Source organism: Dreissena polymorpha, chromosome 1 (assembly GCF_020536995.1).
Source record: "Dreissena polymorpha isolate Duluth1 chromosome 1, UMN_Dpol_1.0, whole genome shotgun sequence".
Classification (NCBI taxonomy): Eukaryota; Metazoa; Mollusca; class Bivalvia; order Myida; family Dreissenidae; genus Dreissena; species Dreissena polymorpha.
In genome coordinates, this window is record NC_068355.1 from 134,520,114 (window position 1) to 134,541,638 (window position 21,525).

The window sequence follows — 21,525 nt, forward strand, 5'->3', positions numbered from 1 at the left end:
CTGTAGCTGAGGAAGGCCCTTGTCCAGCGAAGAGTATTGTTTCTCACCCATAAAAATGAAGTTTGTGTAGTAGTCGTTCGTGTGGCACCTTGTCGAACGCTTTAGAAAAGTCCAGTAGGATGTTATCTACTTGGTGTTTTCCAGTTCGAAGCTTGCTGGTTATTCCATGCTTATGTTATTGTAATAATGATTAATGATGATATTTGTTTGAGTGGTTCTATTTTACCTATTGGTTTACGGTTTGAAGAATTACTCAGCTATGCTCGGAACCAAAGACCTATAGAATGTATTTTATAGGTCTTTGTCAAAACACATAATATCTCTTTAGGTACTTATGTTACAGGTCGATAATTAAATTATTTATAAATAAAATGTATAAATGCTTGAAATGATTTTGTTTTACTTTACATCACCTAATTCATACAGTTCAGGTCCGTCCGTCAAGTTCATCGTATTCGTAGATGTACGTAGGCGTAGGTAGACATATACAGTATCAGGTAAACTAACATCTATATTTATCTTCACCTGTCCACCTGTCCACTCTCCTTTGTTATGCTAATTCTCCCTCTAGCGCTGACCAATCGTATGTATATAACATCAATCGTTGATGCTATGCCTTGTTGATGTTGTATACGTACGATGAACGGCATTTTTATTTTATTTTGGCCGTTCTGTCTCTGAGTTGTTTCTCTGTCCCGTACTGATCCAAGTTCCATCCATGTTGACAGATGGCGCTAACCATTGACGTCAACACACAGCATCAACATTTGCAATAATTATTTGGAATATCGACCGGCGAACGAGAAGATGCTGGAAATTGTGTTTGTGATGTGATTTTGTGTGTGTGAAACATTGTAAGTCACTTTTATGCAGATTTCAACCAAAAGACAGGCTGTGTTTTGATTTAATTACTCGACACTTGTTAAAGGGGCCTTTTCACGTTTTGGTAACTGACAAAATTAAAAAAAAAGTTTAAGATTTGCAAATTTTCGTTGTAGAAATGATGTATGTGAGTAAACAGTAATACTGAAAATTAACCATGCTCTAGAATATCCTTTTTATGCATTTTTTGATGATTTAAAAACCTGAAAATTATAAAGCATTGCAAAGCGAAACGATTGAATAATTTGGAAAGTTCTGTTGTTGTCGTTATATTTTGGGACACTACTAGGATCGCTTATATAAAGTATAAAATAAATCAAATCATTGTATTTGCACGGATGGCTAAGTGGTCTAAGCGATAGACTTTTACTTCAGGGGCCAGTGGTTCGAGCCCAGTTGAGGGTTACATATTTTTTCTTTCTTTAATTATATTCTGGTTTTCTTTACTGGATCTTTTTAGATCCAATGTTTACATTTATCAATATAAAGCAGTAAATGACAAACTTAAATACATGCCAAAATCTGCAAAAAGGCTTTTTAAAGTTGTTAGGCACCGCCAACATTTTTTAAAAATATATTTTGGTTGCATAAGCAAGTTTTTTTCCACATTAAAATATATTTATATTCACACTGATCTAATTATTTTTGTATAAACTTGCATTTAAAACATCACTCAAATTACAAGTGGCATTTACAAATGAGAAAATAATTGTATTGGTCTTCTTTCTTCGATGCTTGATTTTGAACTGACACTAAACAAAAACCACATGTCGTACATTTATGAATATTTTCAAATAAAAGCCTATTTTAAGCATTCTATATTAATGCCAAAACATTCATCATATTACATAATTCTACTTCAAAGTATTTAAAGACTCAGGTAAAATGATAATGATATTGCTTTTAGATCTTCCTCATTGTCAAAGACTACTTAAAACCATTCAAGAAATACCTGAACTGAAAGTAAGAGAAAATAAATAACTTACCTTCTGTTCAATATGTAGTATTGGTAATGAATGTATAAACATTAAGTTAATTTAACAATTATGCATGTAGTAAAACATACTACAGTTGTTTTCGCCAAGCATATGACTTGGCCTTTTTATCACTGTATGGATCAGTATCAAGGCATTTGTGCTCTGGATTTACATTATTTATAAGGATATATGAGATTTTTGTGGTGACAGGGTCACATCTTTATTATTAAGTTTATCAAGAATGAATGGGAATGTATCCGTATTTTAAAAAATTGACCAGGCAGGGCATCTCAATTTTTTGTGTGAAAACCCCTGATTCAGTTATGCATGATACAGTTGGTCTAGTGGTAATTTCACCTGTTACCTGGCATAATGATATTGGCTTATGGAATAAATAACAATTAATGTGAAGATTGCATTATATAACATAATAAACTTTATTTTTCAGAACCATGTAGGTGAAGATTGCTTAACATGGAAAACAAAGCATCGTGTCACAATCACAGCCAAGTGGTTAGCATAAAGTGGATTCATCCAGTTAATTTACCTTTACCTGCTGGGTAAATTCCCTCTGTAAGAAGTAACCAGCATGGCTGAATATCACAAAAAATACTTTTCTCCACGACTCTTAGATTATATGGTTATAGTTGGTAGTCGGCATCACCATAATAACAACAATGTAGCGCAAACACCAGAATTGTTACGGAGATACCCACTTGAGGACCATGCTGATTTTCCACTTCCAACCGACGTGATATTCTTTTGTCAACCTGAAGGATGCATCAGCGTTGGTCCAAAACGGATGAGTCTAAGGGAAACGACCTCGTTCGTTTTCACACTTACAGAAAAAGATTCAGGAAAAGTCCGCTTTGGAATATGTGTGAATTTTTTTAGGCCGATAGAAAAATACAAACCCGATCGGAGGTCTGACAGTCGGCACAGTACTTTCAGCAGTAGTTTTGGAAGCGATAGACAGTACAGTAGTGGGAGCTACTCAGAATCTGGTAGAAATATCCGGAAATTATCACACGATTCCGAGACACATTCTCCGCAAACTAATAAAAGGACAAAAAATAGTTCGCGGGTTAGGAGCAATACTCTTACGTCACTATGCATCATCAGCCACCATCCATTTTTCTCCACATTTCGTGAATGTTTGTTTATATTACGTCGTCTAATTGAGGCCTGCCATGAGAGGAGTTGTTCAAAGCGTATCGGAGGCTCCAGAAACCTCTCCAGGTAGGTCCCTGAACTTGAGTCTTTTTTATCATTTTACCACCCCATTATAAATTTTTACACTTGTGTAGTCTCTTAGAAAATCAAACAAAATTAAAGACCTTTCTTGCTAGATTCAAATTTGAAAGGGTTTGTTATAAATCTGCGAGTTACGGGCAGACAGTTCTGGTTTTATGCTGGTTGTATATAGCCATTTTTACTCAGCTTCTGAGTGGGAAAGGGTTAACCTTTCTTTGTTTTTCTGTAAAAGTGATCAATTTACTTTTTTAAAATCAGTTTAATTTTTTCAAAGAGTACTGAGTTTGACAGTTGAACATTGCTGCTTTGCACAATAGCCTTTCATTATACCGGTTGGTCGGTCTGTTGGTCGGTCGGTCCGTGTCCGCTCTCTAATTCAAGTAGTTTTCATCCGATCTTCACCAAACTTGGTCAGAAGTTGTATCTAGATGATGTCTAGGCCAAGTTCGAACATGGGCCTTGCCGGGTCAAAAACTAGGTCACGGGGTCACTTAGTGCGTTTTAAACATTCAGCATGTTGTCTGCTCTCTAATTCAAGTAGTTTTTATCAGAGCTTCACCAAACTTGGTCAGAAGTTGTATCTAGATGATGTCTAGGGCAAGTTCTAATATGGGTCATGCCGGTCAAAAACTAGGTCACTGGGTCACTAAAGTACGTTTTACACATTCAGCATGGTGTCTGCTTTCTAATTCAAGTAGTTTTCATCCGATCTTCATCACACTCGGTCAGAAGTTGTATCTAGATGATGTGTAGGTCAGTTTCGAACATGGGCCATGCAGGGTCAAAAACCAGGTCACGGGGTCACTTAGTGCGTTTTAAACATTGAGCATGGTGTCCGCTATTTTTTGTGAAGACACATGCCAAATATTCTGTGTCAATGCGGCATGTGGGGGTATTCGTCACGTCTGTGACAAAGCTCTAGTTTGCATTGTTTGTGCAGGTAAATTTGTGTAAGTTAAGTATACCAGTACTTAAAAAGTATATGATGATTTATAAACTACCTACAAGTGCAAGTTTTTTTTTTTCACTTCTATGGAATGGAGAAGCCTATATTTAATTGGACTAGTATTATTATTTTAGACTGCTTGTTATACTAGCAGTCTTTTTTTCGTCTCTGATAATCAATACCTTTGTAGAAAGTCAATGCAATATATAGAAATATAGAGTGTGAACTGCAGAACACTGGGGGTGCAGTGTTTTTTTTCACTTATAGGGGAATGGTGGCGGGGCCCGTCCAAAGGGGAAAAAATACGTCGTTTTTTAGGAAAAGGGGAAAATTAAAAATTCACTTGTTTATATGTAATGATATTTATTATATTAATACACATGTTTGTATGAATATAATATTCACAGCTGAATGTCTTTGTTCTTTTTCTTAAAATTAAAATATAATATTATTATATCAATGATATTTTCAACATTAGTTTCAGACATTTCAGCCTTCATGCACAGTCTCAGTTTTCTTAGCCATTTTGAGTCTAATTGGGATCTTTTAAATCGATAAAATGGCAAATTTGATCATTTTTTATCAATGGACCCAATTGGAATGATTTTATCAACAAATATTGACACAATATAGATACATAAGGCCTGTTCTTGGCCATTTTGGGAGAAAAATGCAATTAATGTGAAAAGTCCACTGATTTGGGAAAAACTATTTAATACAACTCTTTAAAATAATTCAAAATAATATTAATTATAGTTATATACTTTGTTAGTTGTTTATGAAATAAATTTGAGATATATTTATCATGATTATGCGACAGTTCTTTCTAAAAAAAAAAAAAAAAAAAATTTTTTTTTATAACTTCTCGAGGGGATTTTTTCACAAAATGGGGGAAAAATATATACTCTTTTTTTAGGGGAATGGGGCCGAATATCGGCCCCTGAAATTGCCATGAAAAAAACACTGGGGTGAGGGGAGAATCAGGCGATTACAAAGTGAGGATCAATGCAAGTTTAACTAGAAATGGCGCGGCAGAGGCCGACGTGTATCCCCACGCCGAATGTTTGACCTAGGTGTGCCCCAGGGTTGGTAATGGGGCCATGCATAGCTGAGATTGACCGTATTGTCATAAGAGAAGTTCATCATCAATTAGAAGTGAATTGGTGTAGAAATGAAGAAGTTATAGTAAAAGGCAATTTTGGGTGGGTGTGACATATGTGGGCAGGGCGCCCCAGGGTTGGTAATTGTGCCATGCATAGTTGAGATTGACCGTATTGTCATAAGAGAAGTTCAGTATCAATTTGAAGTGAATCGGTGTAGAAATGAAGAAATTATAGTAAAAGGCAATTTTGGGCGGGTGTGGTCTATGTGGGCGGGGCCCCAGGGTTGGTAATGGGGCCATGCATAGTTGAGATTGACCGTATTGTCATAAGAGAGGTTCAGTATCAATTTGAAGTGAATCGGTGTAGAAATGAAGAAATTATAGTAAAAGGCAATTTTGGGTGGGTGTGGTCTATGTGGGCGGGGCGCCCCAGGGTTGGTAATGGGGCCATGCATAGTTGAGATTGACTGTATTGTCATAAGATAAGTTCAATATCAATTTGAAGTGAATCGGTGTAGAAATGAAGAAATTATAGTAAAGGCAATTTTGGGTGGGTGTGGTCTTTGTGGGCGGGGCCCCAGGGTTGGTTATGGGGCCATGCATAGTTGAGATTGACCCTAATGTCATAAGAGAAGTTCAGTATCAATTTGAAGTGAATCCGTGTAGAAATGAAAAAATTATAGTAAATGGAATTTTTTGGTGGGTGTGGCCTACTGTGGGCGGGCGCCCCAGGGTTGGGATTGGGGCCATGCATAGTTGAGATTGACCCTAATGTCATAACAAAAGTTCAGTATCAATTTGAAGTGAATCCGTGTAGAAATGAAAAAATTATAGTAAATGGAATTTGGTGGGTGTGGCCTATGTGGGCGGGGCGCCCCAGGGTTGGGAATGGGGCCATGCATGGTTGAGATTGACCGTATTGTCATAAGAGAGGTCCAGTATCAATTTGAAGTGAATCGGTGTAGAAATAAAGAAGTAAATGTAAAATAACCTAAAAAAATGAGTGATAATTTCTGACGCGGCCCCACCCCAACCGCTATAACTTTTGACCCAGGGGTCAGATCAAAATTCCAAATAGTGCAGGGTCGCACATATGCTCATAGCTACCATGTGTGTAAGTTTCAAGGTTCTAGTGCTTTTAGTGTAGGAGGAGATAGTGGCCAGGACGGACAGACAGACAGACAGACAGGCGGACGGACGGACGGCGGAGATAACCACAATATCCCCACCTTTTTTTCAAAAAGCGTGGGGATAATGATATTTGTACACATATTTTATCGCCCATTTAATAATAAATAGTGATGAAAATATTGCCATTATTTTCAGGGCTTTTCATCAGGAAATTGGGAAGAGGCCCTAGCCTTTCAATCAAATTGGGAATTTCATGCGCGATAGCTGCTCATTTTGCCAATTTTTGGGAAGACCGTGTTTTTTTAAAAGTTTTTGAAACAGGTTATTTTTCATGGTGCAGAAGTATTAAAAGACACATTGAGGTGCATTCTTAATCATAATAAAGCTCATTGCTTTCAATTTGGGAGATGCCCAATATGTCTAAGTAAAAAAAAAAAATGTTTTTTTTTAATTTGGGAAATTTCTCTATCAATTTGGGGAAAAAATGACCTTATATTTCCTGTTATATAAGGGTGAAAAGCCCTGATTTTTACTATGATGGAATTTATTTTGCTGGGGTGGAGACGAAATTATAACACAGCTATATACAGGCATTTTGTATGGAACAAACCGTGTATCAATGTCTGTATAAAATTTATCCTCTTGTAAAATCCTGTGATACACGAACCACAGAAATACGTGTCATTCTATAAAACCCACACATAAAAAACTAATTCTGTTATAAGAAATGCAATTTTAAAGTTGTTGATATTTTACAGTCAGTTAAAAATCCTGGCCAGCTTATTGTGAAATACTGGTGGAAAGCCATTTTCATCAATAAAACAACTTTATATGTTCATAATAAACCGATAATTTCATCATTATTTTATGTGCCGACTCGAGACCATGATAAAAATAGCAACATATTGGAAATTTCAATTTTTCTAGATGCCCAGATGACAAAAACCTGTTGTCACATCAAAAAATCGATTTGCGATCCGCAAATGTCCCCGACTTCGCTGTGATCGATACACAAATTAGCATAAAATTCTAATCGTTCGGATCGAGAAATGAACAAAATGGTATTTATTATTTTGTAAAAGCAGCAATAATCAGCATTTTATCGATCTTAATACCATCAGAATATACTTTGTTTACCATAAGAATTTGTACTGGAGGGCGCCGAATAATGTTTTGATATTGCGGGAGAATAAACGTGCATATTTTCAAGATTACAAGTTTTCACGATGTGGAATTTCATTCCGGGGGTGGTTGAACCTACGCCAAAAAAACCTAAAACTAAGGAAGAGAAGCTTGAAGTACAGCGAAAATATGAAAGGGATATGGAGATAGTTTAGTAGAAAGTATAGTTTTCTTTTTATAAATGCACAATACATTGTGGATAGTCCGGAAAGTAAGTCGAAATTTAGGTAAAACAAGGCTATTGTCAAGCAATATGGTCCCCTACCGGCTCCACCATTGTCAGAAATTCCACCATTTTCAGATTTTTTGTTTGTTTTGGTTACCATAGCAACCACAATTTTTGACGTAGGAACAAAATGAAATGACGTGCATAATGTCCATATTGCCATCTATCCATGTTGCAAGTTTCATGAAAAAATATTAAGAACTTTTAAAGTTATCGCAGGATCCAGAAAACCACCATTTTCATCAGTATTTCTAGTCTATTTGTTGCCATAGCAACCATAATTTTTGACGTTGCTGATCCTAAGGAACAAAATGAAATGACGTGCACAATGTCCATATTGCCATCTATCCATGTTTCAAGTTTCATGAAAAAATATGAAGAACTTTGAAAGTTATCGCAGGATCCAGAAAAGTGTGACAGACTCACAGAAGCACTGAGCGCAAACCATAGGTCCCCTCCGGTGAAACCGGTAGGGGACAATAACAGAGAAATTGTCGGACCACTTGAAATATTGTCGGACCACTAATTTCTGAAAGCTGGTGGTCCTTTGGGTCAGTAGGTATAAAAAGTTAGTGTCAAGCCCTGATAATAAATGTATTTATTCATTAAGTCCAGTTAATTGCAGGTAATGGAAATGGAATAGTGAGTAAGAAATGATAACCAACTTTTTTTGTTTAAGATGTAAAAGTAAAAGTTCATTGACAATACACTGTAACTCCAATATAACGCGGATGACGGGGTCCAAGCCAATCAACAGCGTAATAAACGGATCCGCGTTATAAGTTTTGAGCTCATTTATTGCAGGGGCTATAACAACATCAATAGTATAGCCTATAATATAGGTCCTGTAAAGTGTAAGCTGTGTTGTCATCCGAAAAAACATGCATATAAACCGCATCGTATCGATAACATTATACATACCGCTTTTATTACGTGCATGTTAATCCGATAATCCAATAAAATTGCAACATCACTTACAAAAATAATAATCTTCAACATTTATGACGGTAAATATGTTTACGAATTTTGTAAACACCGCAATATGCATGCACCATTTTTCAGAAGTGTAAAGAGAACAGTGCATGTGGGGCAGAGCTTTCATTGGAAAAAGCGAATCTAAATTTAGATAGAATGCAATGAGATACATGTACAAATAGCGTCATACGATGTCATGCAAAAAACGTGATTTTCGGGGACTTTCTGATACTGGGCAAAAGTAAATCTCTGTTAACAATTACAGTGCGTTAGCATGTAAATAAATCGTCTGGATTATTTAATTAATTTCTCGTACACAAAATGAAGTAAATGACTAAATATTAGAATGATAATGAAGTGACAGAAAAACTTGTTTTATACTATGCGCAGTATATTTTACAGCCGCTCCTTTTTTATAGAGTCAAACTGCAATCATATCAATGTAAGAATGTTTTATCGTTTTGAATAACTTTAATTTTATAATTATCCCGCTTGCACGTTCGTTATCGAAACTAGTGCAACGAACCGCATATAGGGAATACATGTAATAAACACTGACTGGCGAGTTTTCACACCTTTTTTTGACATTAAACAACAGATTAACACCAATTAGCTGTTGAGTGTCATTTAACCCATAATGGATTAAAATCAGTTACACGGACGGATAAAGCAATCAAGCTGTGATATCCGGCTTCTTTGAATTTTCTGAAAATACATGAAGTCAGAGCTCCAGATAAGGGTCGTATTTTCGTAATTACGAATTATTTTCAAGTCCGTTACGTATTTATTTTAAAATCTTGTCGTACCATTAAGAATTACAAAATCAAGTTACGAATATTATTTTTACATCGGTTCGTATCGATTTTTATTGAGTTCTTTTCGCATATTAAAGATCTTTGCGGTGCTTATATAGAATGGTTATCGGGTTATTTTGCCGCAATTTTTTCCAATGAAAGCGGCGTATACAGTCTATCTGTCAAAAAACTATGGCGGCGCCCAGAGAGCGTCCTTAAAAAACAGCAAAGCGTCCAAAAACACGCTTTTAACATATTGTACGCAAAGTGAGCCGAAGTTAAATGTTTAGAAAGAAATGATCTTATACGATGTTGTATGTTCAGTTTCCGACACAATCGGAAAAGCTAAACAAAAACGCGACACGACGGGTCCAAACTTAAACACTAAAAACATTGAACGAGTGGAAGGGACAAGTCCCGTGGCTAATCGTTGAAAAGATTGAAGGGGAGACCTGTTTTAATTGTAAAATATGTAAAAATTCATCTAAGGCATGCAATCTAAGCACAGTTTGGGCATATGAAGGTATTTGAAAAATAAAATTGTATAATACTGAAAAGACACTGTTGAACTTGTATAAATAAAGTTGCTAGTATGTTTATTTTGATTTTTTTGCATGAAAATAACCATTATTATTTATTTTAAGGTAATTTATAGAAAATAAGAATTATTTTCCAAGACGTAGTAGTAACGTTAAGAATAAAATTTCAGAGTTAAGAATTCTTTTTGAAAATCCGGTAGTAATTTAAGAATTTCACAAAACCTTATCTGGAGCTCTGCATGAAGTTGCATAACATGGATTTGAATCAGAAATGGAAGGTTGGAGAAAAAACGGGATCCAAGCACCCCCCGCGTTATATTGGACACAGCGTTATAACGGACCGCACTATATTGGAGTTACAGTGTATTGCCATTATTATCACTCAAGCGTGTTTAAAGGGACTTGTTCACAGATTTTGGCATGTTTTAAAATTTGTCATTTTATGCTTTAAATTGATAAATGTAAACATTGGATCCAAAGAGCTCCAGTATAAAACAAAAATAAAATTTAAAAAAAGAAAGAAAAAGTTATCCACACCTGGGCCAAACCACTGACCATTGGACTAGAAGCTCAACGCTTAGACCACTTGGCCATTCATGCTGTTATTGTCAAGATGTATTTTATACTGTAAACATGTGTACATGTATAAGCAATCGAGGTAGTGTCACAAAATATAACAATTACAACAGCACTTTTCAAATTATTCAATCGTTTTGCATTTGTAACACTTTATAATTTTCAGCTTTCAAAATCGTCAAAAGATGCTTTGAAAAGATATTTTAGAACTTGTAAATGTTCAGTATTATTGTTTCCTCACAAGTAACATTAACTTCAACAAATATATTCACAAATCTGGAACAATATCTCTCACTTTTGTTGATGTACCAAACTGAGAACAGGTCCTTATACAGACATTTTATCTCTCTCAGGTTTATTGCCAGAGTATTTTTTAAAAGTTGTCTAATAAAGGTTGAAACATTAGAGCAACTTAGTAAGTTTTTCCCCCTCAAAACAAGAGATTATGGTGTGGAATGGTTTGTATTTAGAAAGTGGAAAGGATGATTAAGTCTATAAAATGAATGTATCATACTGTGTATGAACACATGGGGGGGGGGGGGGGGCTTGAGGGTTTATTACAATAAATCTCCGTAGAAACGTGTTTATGTGTAGGCAGTGTTTTTTTATGCCAATTTCGGGGCCGATATTCGTCCCCATTCCCCTCAAAAAAGAGTATATATTTTTCCCAATTTTGTAGAAAAAATCCCCTCGAGAAGTTAAAAAAACAAAAACATTTTTTTTTATTTTTTTTTAGAAAGAACTCTCTAATGATAAATATATCTCAAATTAATTTCATAAACAACTAACGAAGTAAACAACAAATTAATATGTTTTTGAATTATAATAAAGAGTTAATAAATTAGTTTTTCCCACATCATGCAGTGGACTTTTCACATGAATTGCATTTTTTCCAAAATGGCCAGGAAAAGACCTGATGGATCTATATTGTGTCAATATTTGTTGATAAAAACATTCCAATTTGGTCCATTTCATTGATACAAAATGCTCAAATTTGCCATTTTATCGATTAAAAAATCCCAATTAGACTCAAAATGGCTAGGAAAACTGAGACCAGAGCTCCAGATAAGGGTCGTATTTTCGTAATTACGAATTATTTTCAAGTCCGTTACTTATTTATTTTAAAATCTTGTCGTACCATTAAGAATTACAAAATCAAGTTACGAATATTATTTTTACATCGGTTCGTATCGATTTTTTATTGAGTTATTTTCGCGTATTAAAGATATTTGCGGTGCTTATATAGAATGGTTATCGGGGTTGTTTAACAAAGGGCATTTTTTCCAATAAAAGCGGCGTATACAGTCTATCTGTCAAAAAACAATGGCGGCGCCCAGAGAGCGTCCTAAAAACTGCAAAGCGCCCAAAAAAACGCTTTTAACATATTGTACGCAAAGTGAGCCGAAGTTAAATGTTTAGAAAGACATTATAGAAAAGATATTATACGATTTGTATGTTCAGTTTTCGACACAGTCGGAAAAGCTAAACAAAAACGCGACACGACGGGTCCAAACTTAAACACAAAAAAAACATTGAACGAGTGGAAGGGACAAGTCCCGTGGCTAATCGTTAAAAAGATTGAAGGGGAGACCCGTTTAAATTGTGAAATATGTAAAAATTCATCTAAGGCATGCAATCTAAGCACAGTTAGGGCATAATTATGAAGTTATTTGAAAAATAAAATTGTATAATAGTGAAAAGACACTGTTGAACTCGTATAAATAAAGTTGCTAGTATGTTTATTTTGATTTTTTTTGCATGAGAATAACCATTATTATTTATTTTTATGTCATTTATAAAAAATAAGAATTATTTTCCAAAACTAAGTAGTAACGTTAAGAATAAAATTTCAGAGTTAAGAATTCTTTTTGAAAATCTGGTAGTAATTTAAGAGTTTCACAAAACCTTATCTGGAGCTCTGTGAGACTGTGCATGAAGGCTGAACTGTCTGAAACTAATGTTGAAAAAATCATTGATATATATTTAAGAAAAAGGACAGAGAAATTCAGCTGTGAATATTACATTCATACATACATGTGTATTCATATAATAAATATCATAACATATAAAAGAGTGAATTTTTAATTGTCCCCATTTCCTGAAAAAACGATGCGTTTTTCCCCTTTGGACGGGCCCCGCCACCATTCCCCTACTTGTAAAAAAAACACTGTTAGGTGGATGCAAATTGCAACCCAGTATATGTCTTAATCTGATTTACGCTCTACTGGCTGGATTTAATTATTTATATGTTTATTCTATTCATTTTGTTGACAACCATTACAACCCAAATTGCACTCCATTTCAGTGGATTAGGGTTTTAATGCTCTCAATAAGTGATTGCAACTGAATTCAGTTTGCAAGATCTGATCTTTACTTTTATGCAATACATGTATCAAATGTATAAACCTTACTATATATTGTATATACGGTAAAGAAGGTATAGGAAGGACTAAGAAATAGACTTTTAATAGAATATAATGAATCATTAAATTGCCCGAACATTACATATATTACATTTACAGTTGTTTCTTGTACAGACAGTCAGTTACACCCAAAGTATATCAGCTCTTTACTTATAGTTCTAGAATTGCCCCTTTGATGCCATACTTATATCTTTTAAACAGTATTCACACATAATATGAGCTCAATTGCTGAATATAGCCACATATAATATAAATATATAATTTATAGAAAGAGAGCTCCATGTTTCCAGAATTAATACCAACGAAAACAACAAAACATTCAATTATTGGCTAAATTGGAATCCTATATCATGAATTGACAATCGTGAATTTCAGATTCCTGAATCCAATACCTTTCAAGGGTTCCTAGCTTTACTGAAGATAAAATCAATACTTTCCATATTAATTGTTGATTGTAGATATTGATTGACACAAGTTGACTACAAAAAGCTGTAGCTAAATTGTCTACATATCTATAACTTATCAAAACTGTTGAACTTCAATTGCATTTAATAGAGGTAGTTCCTGTCATGGTGCTGAATTGATTTTTAACACCTTTATATTAAATTATAACAATTTAGCCGATGGTAACAGGTTACTAATGAAAAAACAAGAAATGTGTTTGTCAGAAACACTATGTCCCCCTGTGCGTCGCTTTGATTTAGTTTTTTTGAACTTTGACCTTGAAGGATGACCTTGACCTTTCACCACTGAAAATGTGCAGCTCCATGAGATACACATGCATGCCAAATATCAAGTTGCTATCTTCAATATTGCAAAAGTTATTGCAAATGTTAAAGTTGGCGCAAACCAACAGACCAATCAACCAACAGACAGGGCAAAAACAATATGTCCCCCACTATAGTGGTGGGGGACATAAAAACACAACAACTTAATATAATGCTGTTTGAATACAGTATGGTTTTCGTTATAAAATGAAACAAGAAATATCTTTTGAAAAAGATATACAGCGTTGATTGTGGTTGGAGTTGGTGAAAGGTAATGAGTTCAATGAATGAGATCAAAGATAGCGAATGTCTTTTTCTGTGCAGTTCCTAGCTGCATCACACACAGTACGGGATGTTACGCAGAGTTTTCGCGGCTTATTTTACATTATTACATATTGCTGGTCATAAACCTATAGATACAAAACTGAAAACCAAAAGAATGGAAGTGAAATAAAAACATATGAGTCAACCAACCACACGCGAAGTATCCATACATATTTTTAATATATTTATACTTGCGTTCTTCGAACAAACCTGTATTAGTGGTTTGTCGGGCAGTATCGAGAATCATCGCGCTCATGCTTAATACATTAGTCAATATAGTGGAATAATTCTTGTTAAGGGGTGTTGCTGCAGTTTTGCTGATTTTTTTCCATCTAATCGCTTTTGTCCAAAAGTTATATTTAAGATATATATACAAATACTATATGAAAAATGAAATAAAAACATAGGGTCACCGGCCTTGTATTGATTTTATTCACCATTATATAACATGTACGTTTTCAATAAAACTGAAAAATCTCTAATTGCGTAAAAATGATAAATAACTTATGAAATTGGCAACATGTAGCTATTACATAAGCTAAGATACATCATATACTATTTAATTAAACCACACACTATCAATAAAATGGAGTACACTGGTTAAATGTTAAGAAAGTTATTTTTTTATAATTTTTATGTCACCCCAAAAACGTAATTTTTAGCTCGGCTGTTTTCGGATAAAACCCGAGGTATTGTCATAGCCAGCTCGTTGTCCGCCGTCCGCCGTAGGCGTCGTGCTTAAACCTTTACATTGGCTCTAAAATCAAAGTGCTTCCACCTACAACTTTGAAACTTCATATGTAGATGCACCTTGATGAGTTCTACACGCCGAACCCATTTTTGGGTCACTAGGTCAAAGGTCAAGTATACTGTGACCTCTAATATAAAACTTTAACATAGGCTCTAAAATCAAAGTGCTTCCACCTACAACTTTGAAACTTCATATGTAGATGCACCTTGATGAGTTCTACCCGCCTCACCCATTTGTGGGTCACTAGGTCAAAGGTCCAGGCCACTGTGACCGCTAATATAAAACTTTAACATAAACCTTAGCATTGGCTCTAAAATCAAAGTGCTTCCACCTACAACTTTGAAACTTCATATGTAGATGCACCTTGATGAGTTCTACATGCCACACGCATTTTTGGGTCGATAAGTCAAAGGTCAAGGTCACTGTGACCTCTAATATAAAATTTTAACATTCGCTCTAAAATCAAAGTGCTTCCACCTACAACTTTAAAACTTCATATGTAACTGCACCTTGATGATTTCTAAACGCCACACCCATTTTTCGGTCACTAGGTCAAAGGTCAAGGTCACTGCTACCTCTAATATAAAACTTTATTATAAACCTTAACATTCTCTCTAAAATCAAAGTGCTTCCACCTACAACTTTGAAACTTCAAATGTACATTCACCTTGATGAGTTCTACACGCCACACCCTTTTTTGGGTCACTAGGTCAAAGGTCAAGGTCACTGTGACCTCTAAAATAAAACTTTAACATAGGCTCTAAAATCAAAGTGCTTTCACCTACAACTTTGAAACTTCATATGTAGATGCACCTTGATGAGGTTTTACACACCACACCGAATTTTGGGTCACTAGGTCAAAGGTCAAGGTCACTGTGACCTCTAAAAAAAATTAAAAAATTCTGACAAGCTTTCGCAGCCGAGCGTTTGCACCCGTTATGCGGTGCTCTTGTTTACTATTGTAACCACATTATTGGAATAAAAAATTGTTCTGTTTATTAGAATTCTGCGAAACTGATCAAATAATTGTTCATCTACGTATTGTCATTATAAAACACATCTAAAAAGGGGGTCATCGCACTTTTAACAGAGATTTTTTGTTTTAACAATCCCTACCATCTGCGTCAAATTTCATAAAATAAAGAAATGAGGCAAAACCCAAGTACCAGTACATAGATTGTTAGAAATATGCATAAACAATAGACATTGTTTACAATCTTAACTGGGATCACAACAGCTTACCAAAAGACATTAATAAAAAACAATATTTAATCACAAACATAAGACCATAAAGTATCAAACTCGACCTTAATCATTAATAACTTACATGAACTTGTTCACATATTTCGGCATGTTTGGTAGTTTGTGATTACATGCTTTAAATTGATAAATGTAAACAACAGGACTAAATAGCTCCAGTATAAAACAAGAATGAAATTAAAGAAAGAAAAAAAAAGTTAAAAAAAAAGTTAACCCCACCTGGGATCGAACCTCTGACAATTGTATTATGTACCAACTCAGTCATTTCTGATGATTGTGATAACAAAAATATTGAGTTGTGATAATCGCATTATATATAATCGGTGTTGCTATGAATATACAGGTATCCTTGGTTAAATAAAATGCCGCAACATCCCTTAAATTAATAAAAAAAAAAATTTATCATGGTATTGTTGAAAACACATTAAGAATCTATTCAATTGACATACCATAATTATATCGCTGAATATCTTCATTAAACATATTCCTGGTCTAAAGAAAATTCCAGTTCACCTAGTTTGCGCGATAGCGTCTATATTATATAAGGATTATTTTACTGGCCGCGAATTGACCCTGATACCTTGTGGGTTGGAATGCAATGCATTAAAGTGAGGCCACGCTTCCACTGCTGGAACGACGGCTTGTTTAAAACTTGATACTTTTTCATGTTAAATGTTTAATTTCAAAAACAAGTTAAAATGATTTGGCCAAAACGAATAGCAGAATAGGGAAAAACAATACTTTTATGAACTTAAATATACTAGTACACAGACAGGAATATGGAAGTAATTACTAAATATGAGAACATAGCCTTTTAGTACAAAGGCTATTGCGCTGGCAATCCTCTGAAAATAAAAGGTGCATGCACAAACAGTATTGATGTCAAGAGTTGAGTGTAAAACTGTTCTATCTATCAAGCCTTTTCATTGGAGAAAAAATTGTTTCATGCTGAACACGCCGTAAAACAGTGTTACAAAGACGCGGACATGTTTCCAATGTTTTAGTGGTATGCTCAAATCAGCCAATGGAATAAATGAAGTTTATTCATTTGTGTCTAGCCGCGGTCAGGTCAGGTAAGGTCAAAAGTGATGTTTAACAGCTATGCCGAAAAAACAACAACAACATGCAACATCTTTACACATACATGATGTAATAGGAACATTGGGCATTTGAAAAGCTATGAATGTGTAGAAATCCTTTAAGATAGCAATAAGTGTTGATAATTGACAAAATGCGTGTCAATATTTATAGGAAGTGATGAAACATTGTGAAATTTCCCCATTTATTTTGTTGTTCACTGTGTATGTGTGTACCAGGTGTTTTTTGGTACATGTCAGTTGTTTGTTAGCAAATATTTTGAAAGCTTTTGTTGAGATGTAATTTTTGTTTAACATGTGTAGAAAAAGAAAAGAAAACAACATGCATAATAACAGTAAAACCTGTATAACACAATCACAGTTGTAAATGTGCTAGTTTTACATTTTTCACACTAGTCTTACATAGATCACACAGTTTAATTTTATTGCATGTTACATTATATATTGAGTAAATTGGTTGTGCTCTGTGAAAAAGGGGTTTAATGCATGTGCATAAAGTGCTGTCCCAGATTAGCCTGTGCAGTCCATACAGGCTAATCAGGGACAACACTTGCAGCTTGTGTGGTATTTTTTCGTTTTCAGAAAGTCTCTTCTTAGCAAAAATCCAGTTTGGGCGGAAAGTGTTGTCCCTGATTATACTGTGCGGACTGCACAGGCTAATCTGGGATAAATTTACGCATATGCATTAAACCCCTTTTTCACAGAGCACGGCCCAAATGTTGTTTTTTTAACGAATGCTACATGTATTCAGTTTGCAGGTGATTTAAACATAGCTAGCTGTAGGTAACAGGTCACAAACAGACTTGGTTTATAAAACAGTTTTTCCTTATTGATCTAGCATTCATTTTAAGCACACCAGGGCACGAAATGCTAAAGGTGAGATTTTGTGATAATTCTGAAAAATGTGCTTAGATTAATTATAAAATAACTAATGGCAAACAAAAAATATCTGAAAGGGAGATACAATTATCAAACATGCAAATGATGTCTGATTGCTGCCAATTCACAGTACAGAGAATTGCAGAAAAATAACATGGAAATTATAATGGTTGGAATCATTGACAGAAACTCTCAGCTAATGATTTCCTGTCCCAGGAATGTCATCAGTCGCTGTTTGTCACTTTAATGGACTGACAGGAGGCATGGATGTATGGTGCAATTATTCCTAACTTGTAGCGCTAGACATTTACGCCTTCATCCGACAGTTTGAATACTTTCCAGTAAATATCAAGGGTCTTGTGTCACATTTGGGAGTGACAGAAAAGCTGCTGCCATTTAATGGCTAAAATGAATTGCCTTTAGGCAGTGGATTATGTTTTTCTCTGTGTTTGATGCTTGTGGAAAGTTTGATGAGTCTTGTTGTGTGAAAACTGGGCTTTATGCAAGTGTTGTCCCAGATAAGCCTGTGCAGTCCTCACAGTCTAATCAGTAATGATACTTTCAGCCTTAAAGGGATTTTTGCTAAGAAGAGACCTCCATTAAAGCCACACACCTTATTTGGCATAGTAAATTTAAGTATAAATAAGAAACTTATTTTATCTATGCCAATTAGAATATATCTGGTAGTTACAAGGTAGAAATCCGTCTTTTTGGGATTTAAAACTTAAAAATAATTGCGTTTGTCGAAATAAACGTATACGTCTAGAAATCCTGCTTTCGGTTTTAAAAGCGGTACGGTTTGAAAAATAATAAATTACTTGCCAACTAGGCTATAGATTAAATTTTATCTATGCCAATTAGAATATATCTGGAGGTTAAAAGGTAGAAATCCGTATTTTTTGCGCTTTAAAACTAAAAAATAATCGCGTTTGTCGAAGTGAATGGACGTATAAGTTTAGAAATCCTACTTTCGGTTTTAAAGTGGTACGATTTGAAAAATAATAAATTACTTACTAGGCTATAGATTTAATGACAATTTTGAACACTTTCAAATTGCATCTATATGTATTGATTAACATGTAATTCATCCAAAGTCAGAGGCAAGGTGTGTGGCTTGAATGGATGCACATGTTTATCAGAGAGAACACTATTTATATACATAAAGCCTGTGATTGTTCCTTACCTTTCATGTTTGTGGATTCAACTTCCTTGTACGTGTATCATGGCAAATTGTTTTTCCTTGGGACTGGCAAGAGTGTGCGTTTGAAAGAGGCATTTATTTTATTTAAAATTATAACTGATACAGTACAGCCAGCGCGGCACAAACATAATCGGCGGCTATGCCACGGCCAGATTATAAGTACGCGGCGGCCGAATCGTGTGTTCACGCGGCGTGGCACTCGGCATCGATCCACGCATCGACGCCGAGTCTGTATTAACCTTGCCTACTTTCGCGGAGTAAATCCGCCGCATACTTACGCGGCGGATCGAGTGAAAAGATATCCACCTACATGTACATACATGTATGTGTAGCGTAGAATTAATTACGCGCAACTATTAATGTTTCGTTCGATTATCATTATTAAATTTGTAATCCGAAACACACTTCAGAATTTTAATGCTAACGCGACCTTTGGCAAATTCTAGCGTGAAATAAACAGTGCTAAAATATCCTTTGTTTCATAAAAAGCGCGCGAAAATTATGCAGACATGTAGAACGTCGTTTGGAAAGTTTGGGTGTATTTTGTGTTGTATAAGTACATGAACATCACGTCAGGCGTATATTTCATCATCTCTATAAATAGTAACAAATGCCAAAATGTATTTGATACTTAAGGAAATATCGAGAATGTTTGTGTATCGTAAATATTTACCAGCATTTGCTTTAAAACTGGAATATACGGGATTATTGGGTAATTAGTAGCGATATTAACTGTATAATATGCACAAAATAAAACGTGTTTATAAACGCATATTCAACCAATAGTTATAATAAGCTGATAATTAACAAAACAACAAATACGTCGTCACCGTCTTGATTATTGATGTGGCTTCAAACTGCTAATTTTCTCAGCTTAAATTTTATAGCAAAATCAACATGCAATTAATTTATGAATCCACCATATGCTGGAGCCTTGACCACTTGTTTGTGCGAAAACATAATTACGTGACCTTGTTTATGTGTGAAATACATACACTACGGGTGGAAAACAAACTTAATTGGCCAGACACATTAACTATGCTTACATGTATATGCTAATACAATCCGCGCACAAAACATTTATTATGATTTTAATTATAATTGTTCTTTCAAAATTTGTTAACTACATGTAGCTAATAATTTTTAAAAGATTTTTTATTTCATGATGCGCATCGACTCGGCATCATGTCGCGGATCGCGGCATGCCTCGGCGGACAGATGCGAAGTTGCCGCCGCATACTGACGCGGCTTCAACGACTGACGCGGCATAGACTCGTTTCGCCTTGCCGCCGCGGATCGCGAAATACGTTTGTTCCGCTTTGGCTGTACTGTATAACTTTCTTAATACTAGATAGACCTTTAACCCTCTCCCACTCAAAAACAAAGTGAAAATGGCTATGTGCAAACAGCATAAAACCAGAACAGCCTGCGAGTAACTCTTTTATGCTGTCTTGATGAAGCCTTGAAAATTTGAATTTGAATCTAGTAAGAAAAGTCTTTAATTGAATTAAGCTTTCTTAGGGACTGCAAATGCTTCAAAATACGTATCTAAGTGGTAAAGAATTAATAACTAAATAGCTACTAAGATATACTAGGTATATTTTAAATAACTGAATTACTCTCTGATTATACTCCTTTAATTGACGTTTCGGCATAATGCCTTTATCAAAATATTGGAAATTATATGTTAACTACATGTTTACGTCTTTTGACTGCACAATTTAAATAACAAAGAAAAATGTTTTTAAACGTCAAATGACGTTGTACATGATGACGTCATAAATGGCGTTATATAAAATGGCGCCAAAAAAATATATTTTGTATTAAATGCCAAAAGATGGTATACGTCGGAGAGACAAGCAGATCATTAAAGGAACGTGCCAAAGAACACGAGGCTGACGTGCGACTACGAAGAGAGAAACCAATCTCAGAACATTTCAATGGTGCTGGCCACAGAGTGCAGGATATGGGTGTATCAGTGTTAACACAAATAAGAGACAGTTCCCATTATTACAGACTTATTAAAGAATTGGAATTTATAAAGAAGTTTCAAACGCAATCACCAAACGAACTAAATACAAAAAATCAACTTGATGTCCTGCTACGGGAAACTATCTTGTAAAAAATATATGTGAAAAACATTTTATATTAATCATCAACATAAATGAATGTAAAAATAATAGTACTTTATGCAATTTATCTTGTCCATAATGTGTATATGATATATAGAATAGCAAGT

At 34.9% G+C, this 21,525-nt stretch overlaps 1 protein-coding gene across 1 annotated transcript in view; it reads left to right on the forward strand.

The window, feature by feature from the left end:
• The first annotated feature begins 722 nt into the window (after positions 1-722).
• Positions 723-21,525, forward strand: part of LOC127850870 (MAP kinase-activating death domain protein-like) — a 137,422-nt gene continuing 116,619 nt past the window's right edge. The window contains exons 1-2 of the mRNA XM_052384223.1: positions 723-854; positions 2,308-3,098. Coding sequence (XP_052240183.1) covers positions 2,449-3,098 — 650 coding nt within the window. The 5' untranslated portion in view covers positions 723-854; positions 2,308-2,448. The remainder of the gene's footprint in view (positions 855-2,307; positions 3,099-21,525) is intronic.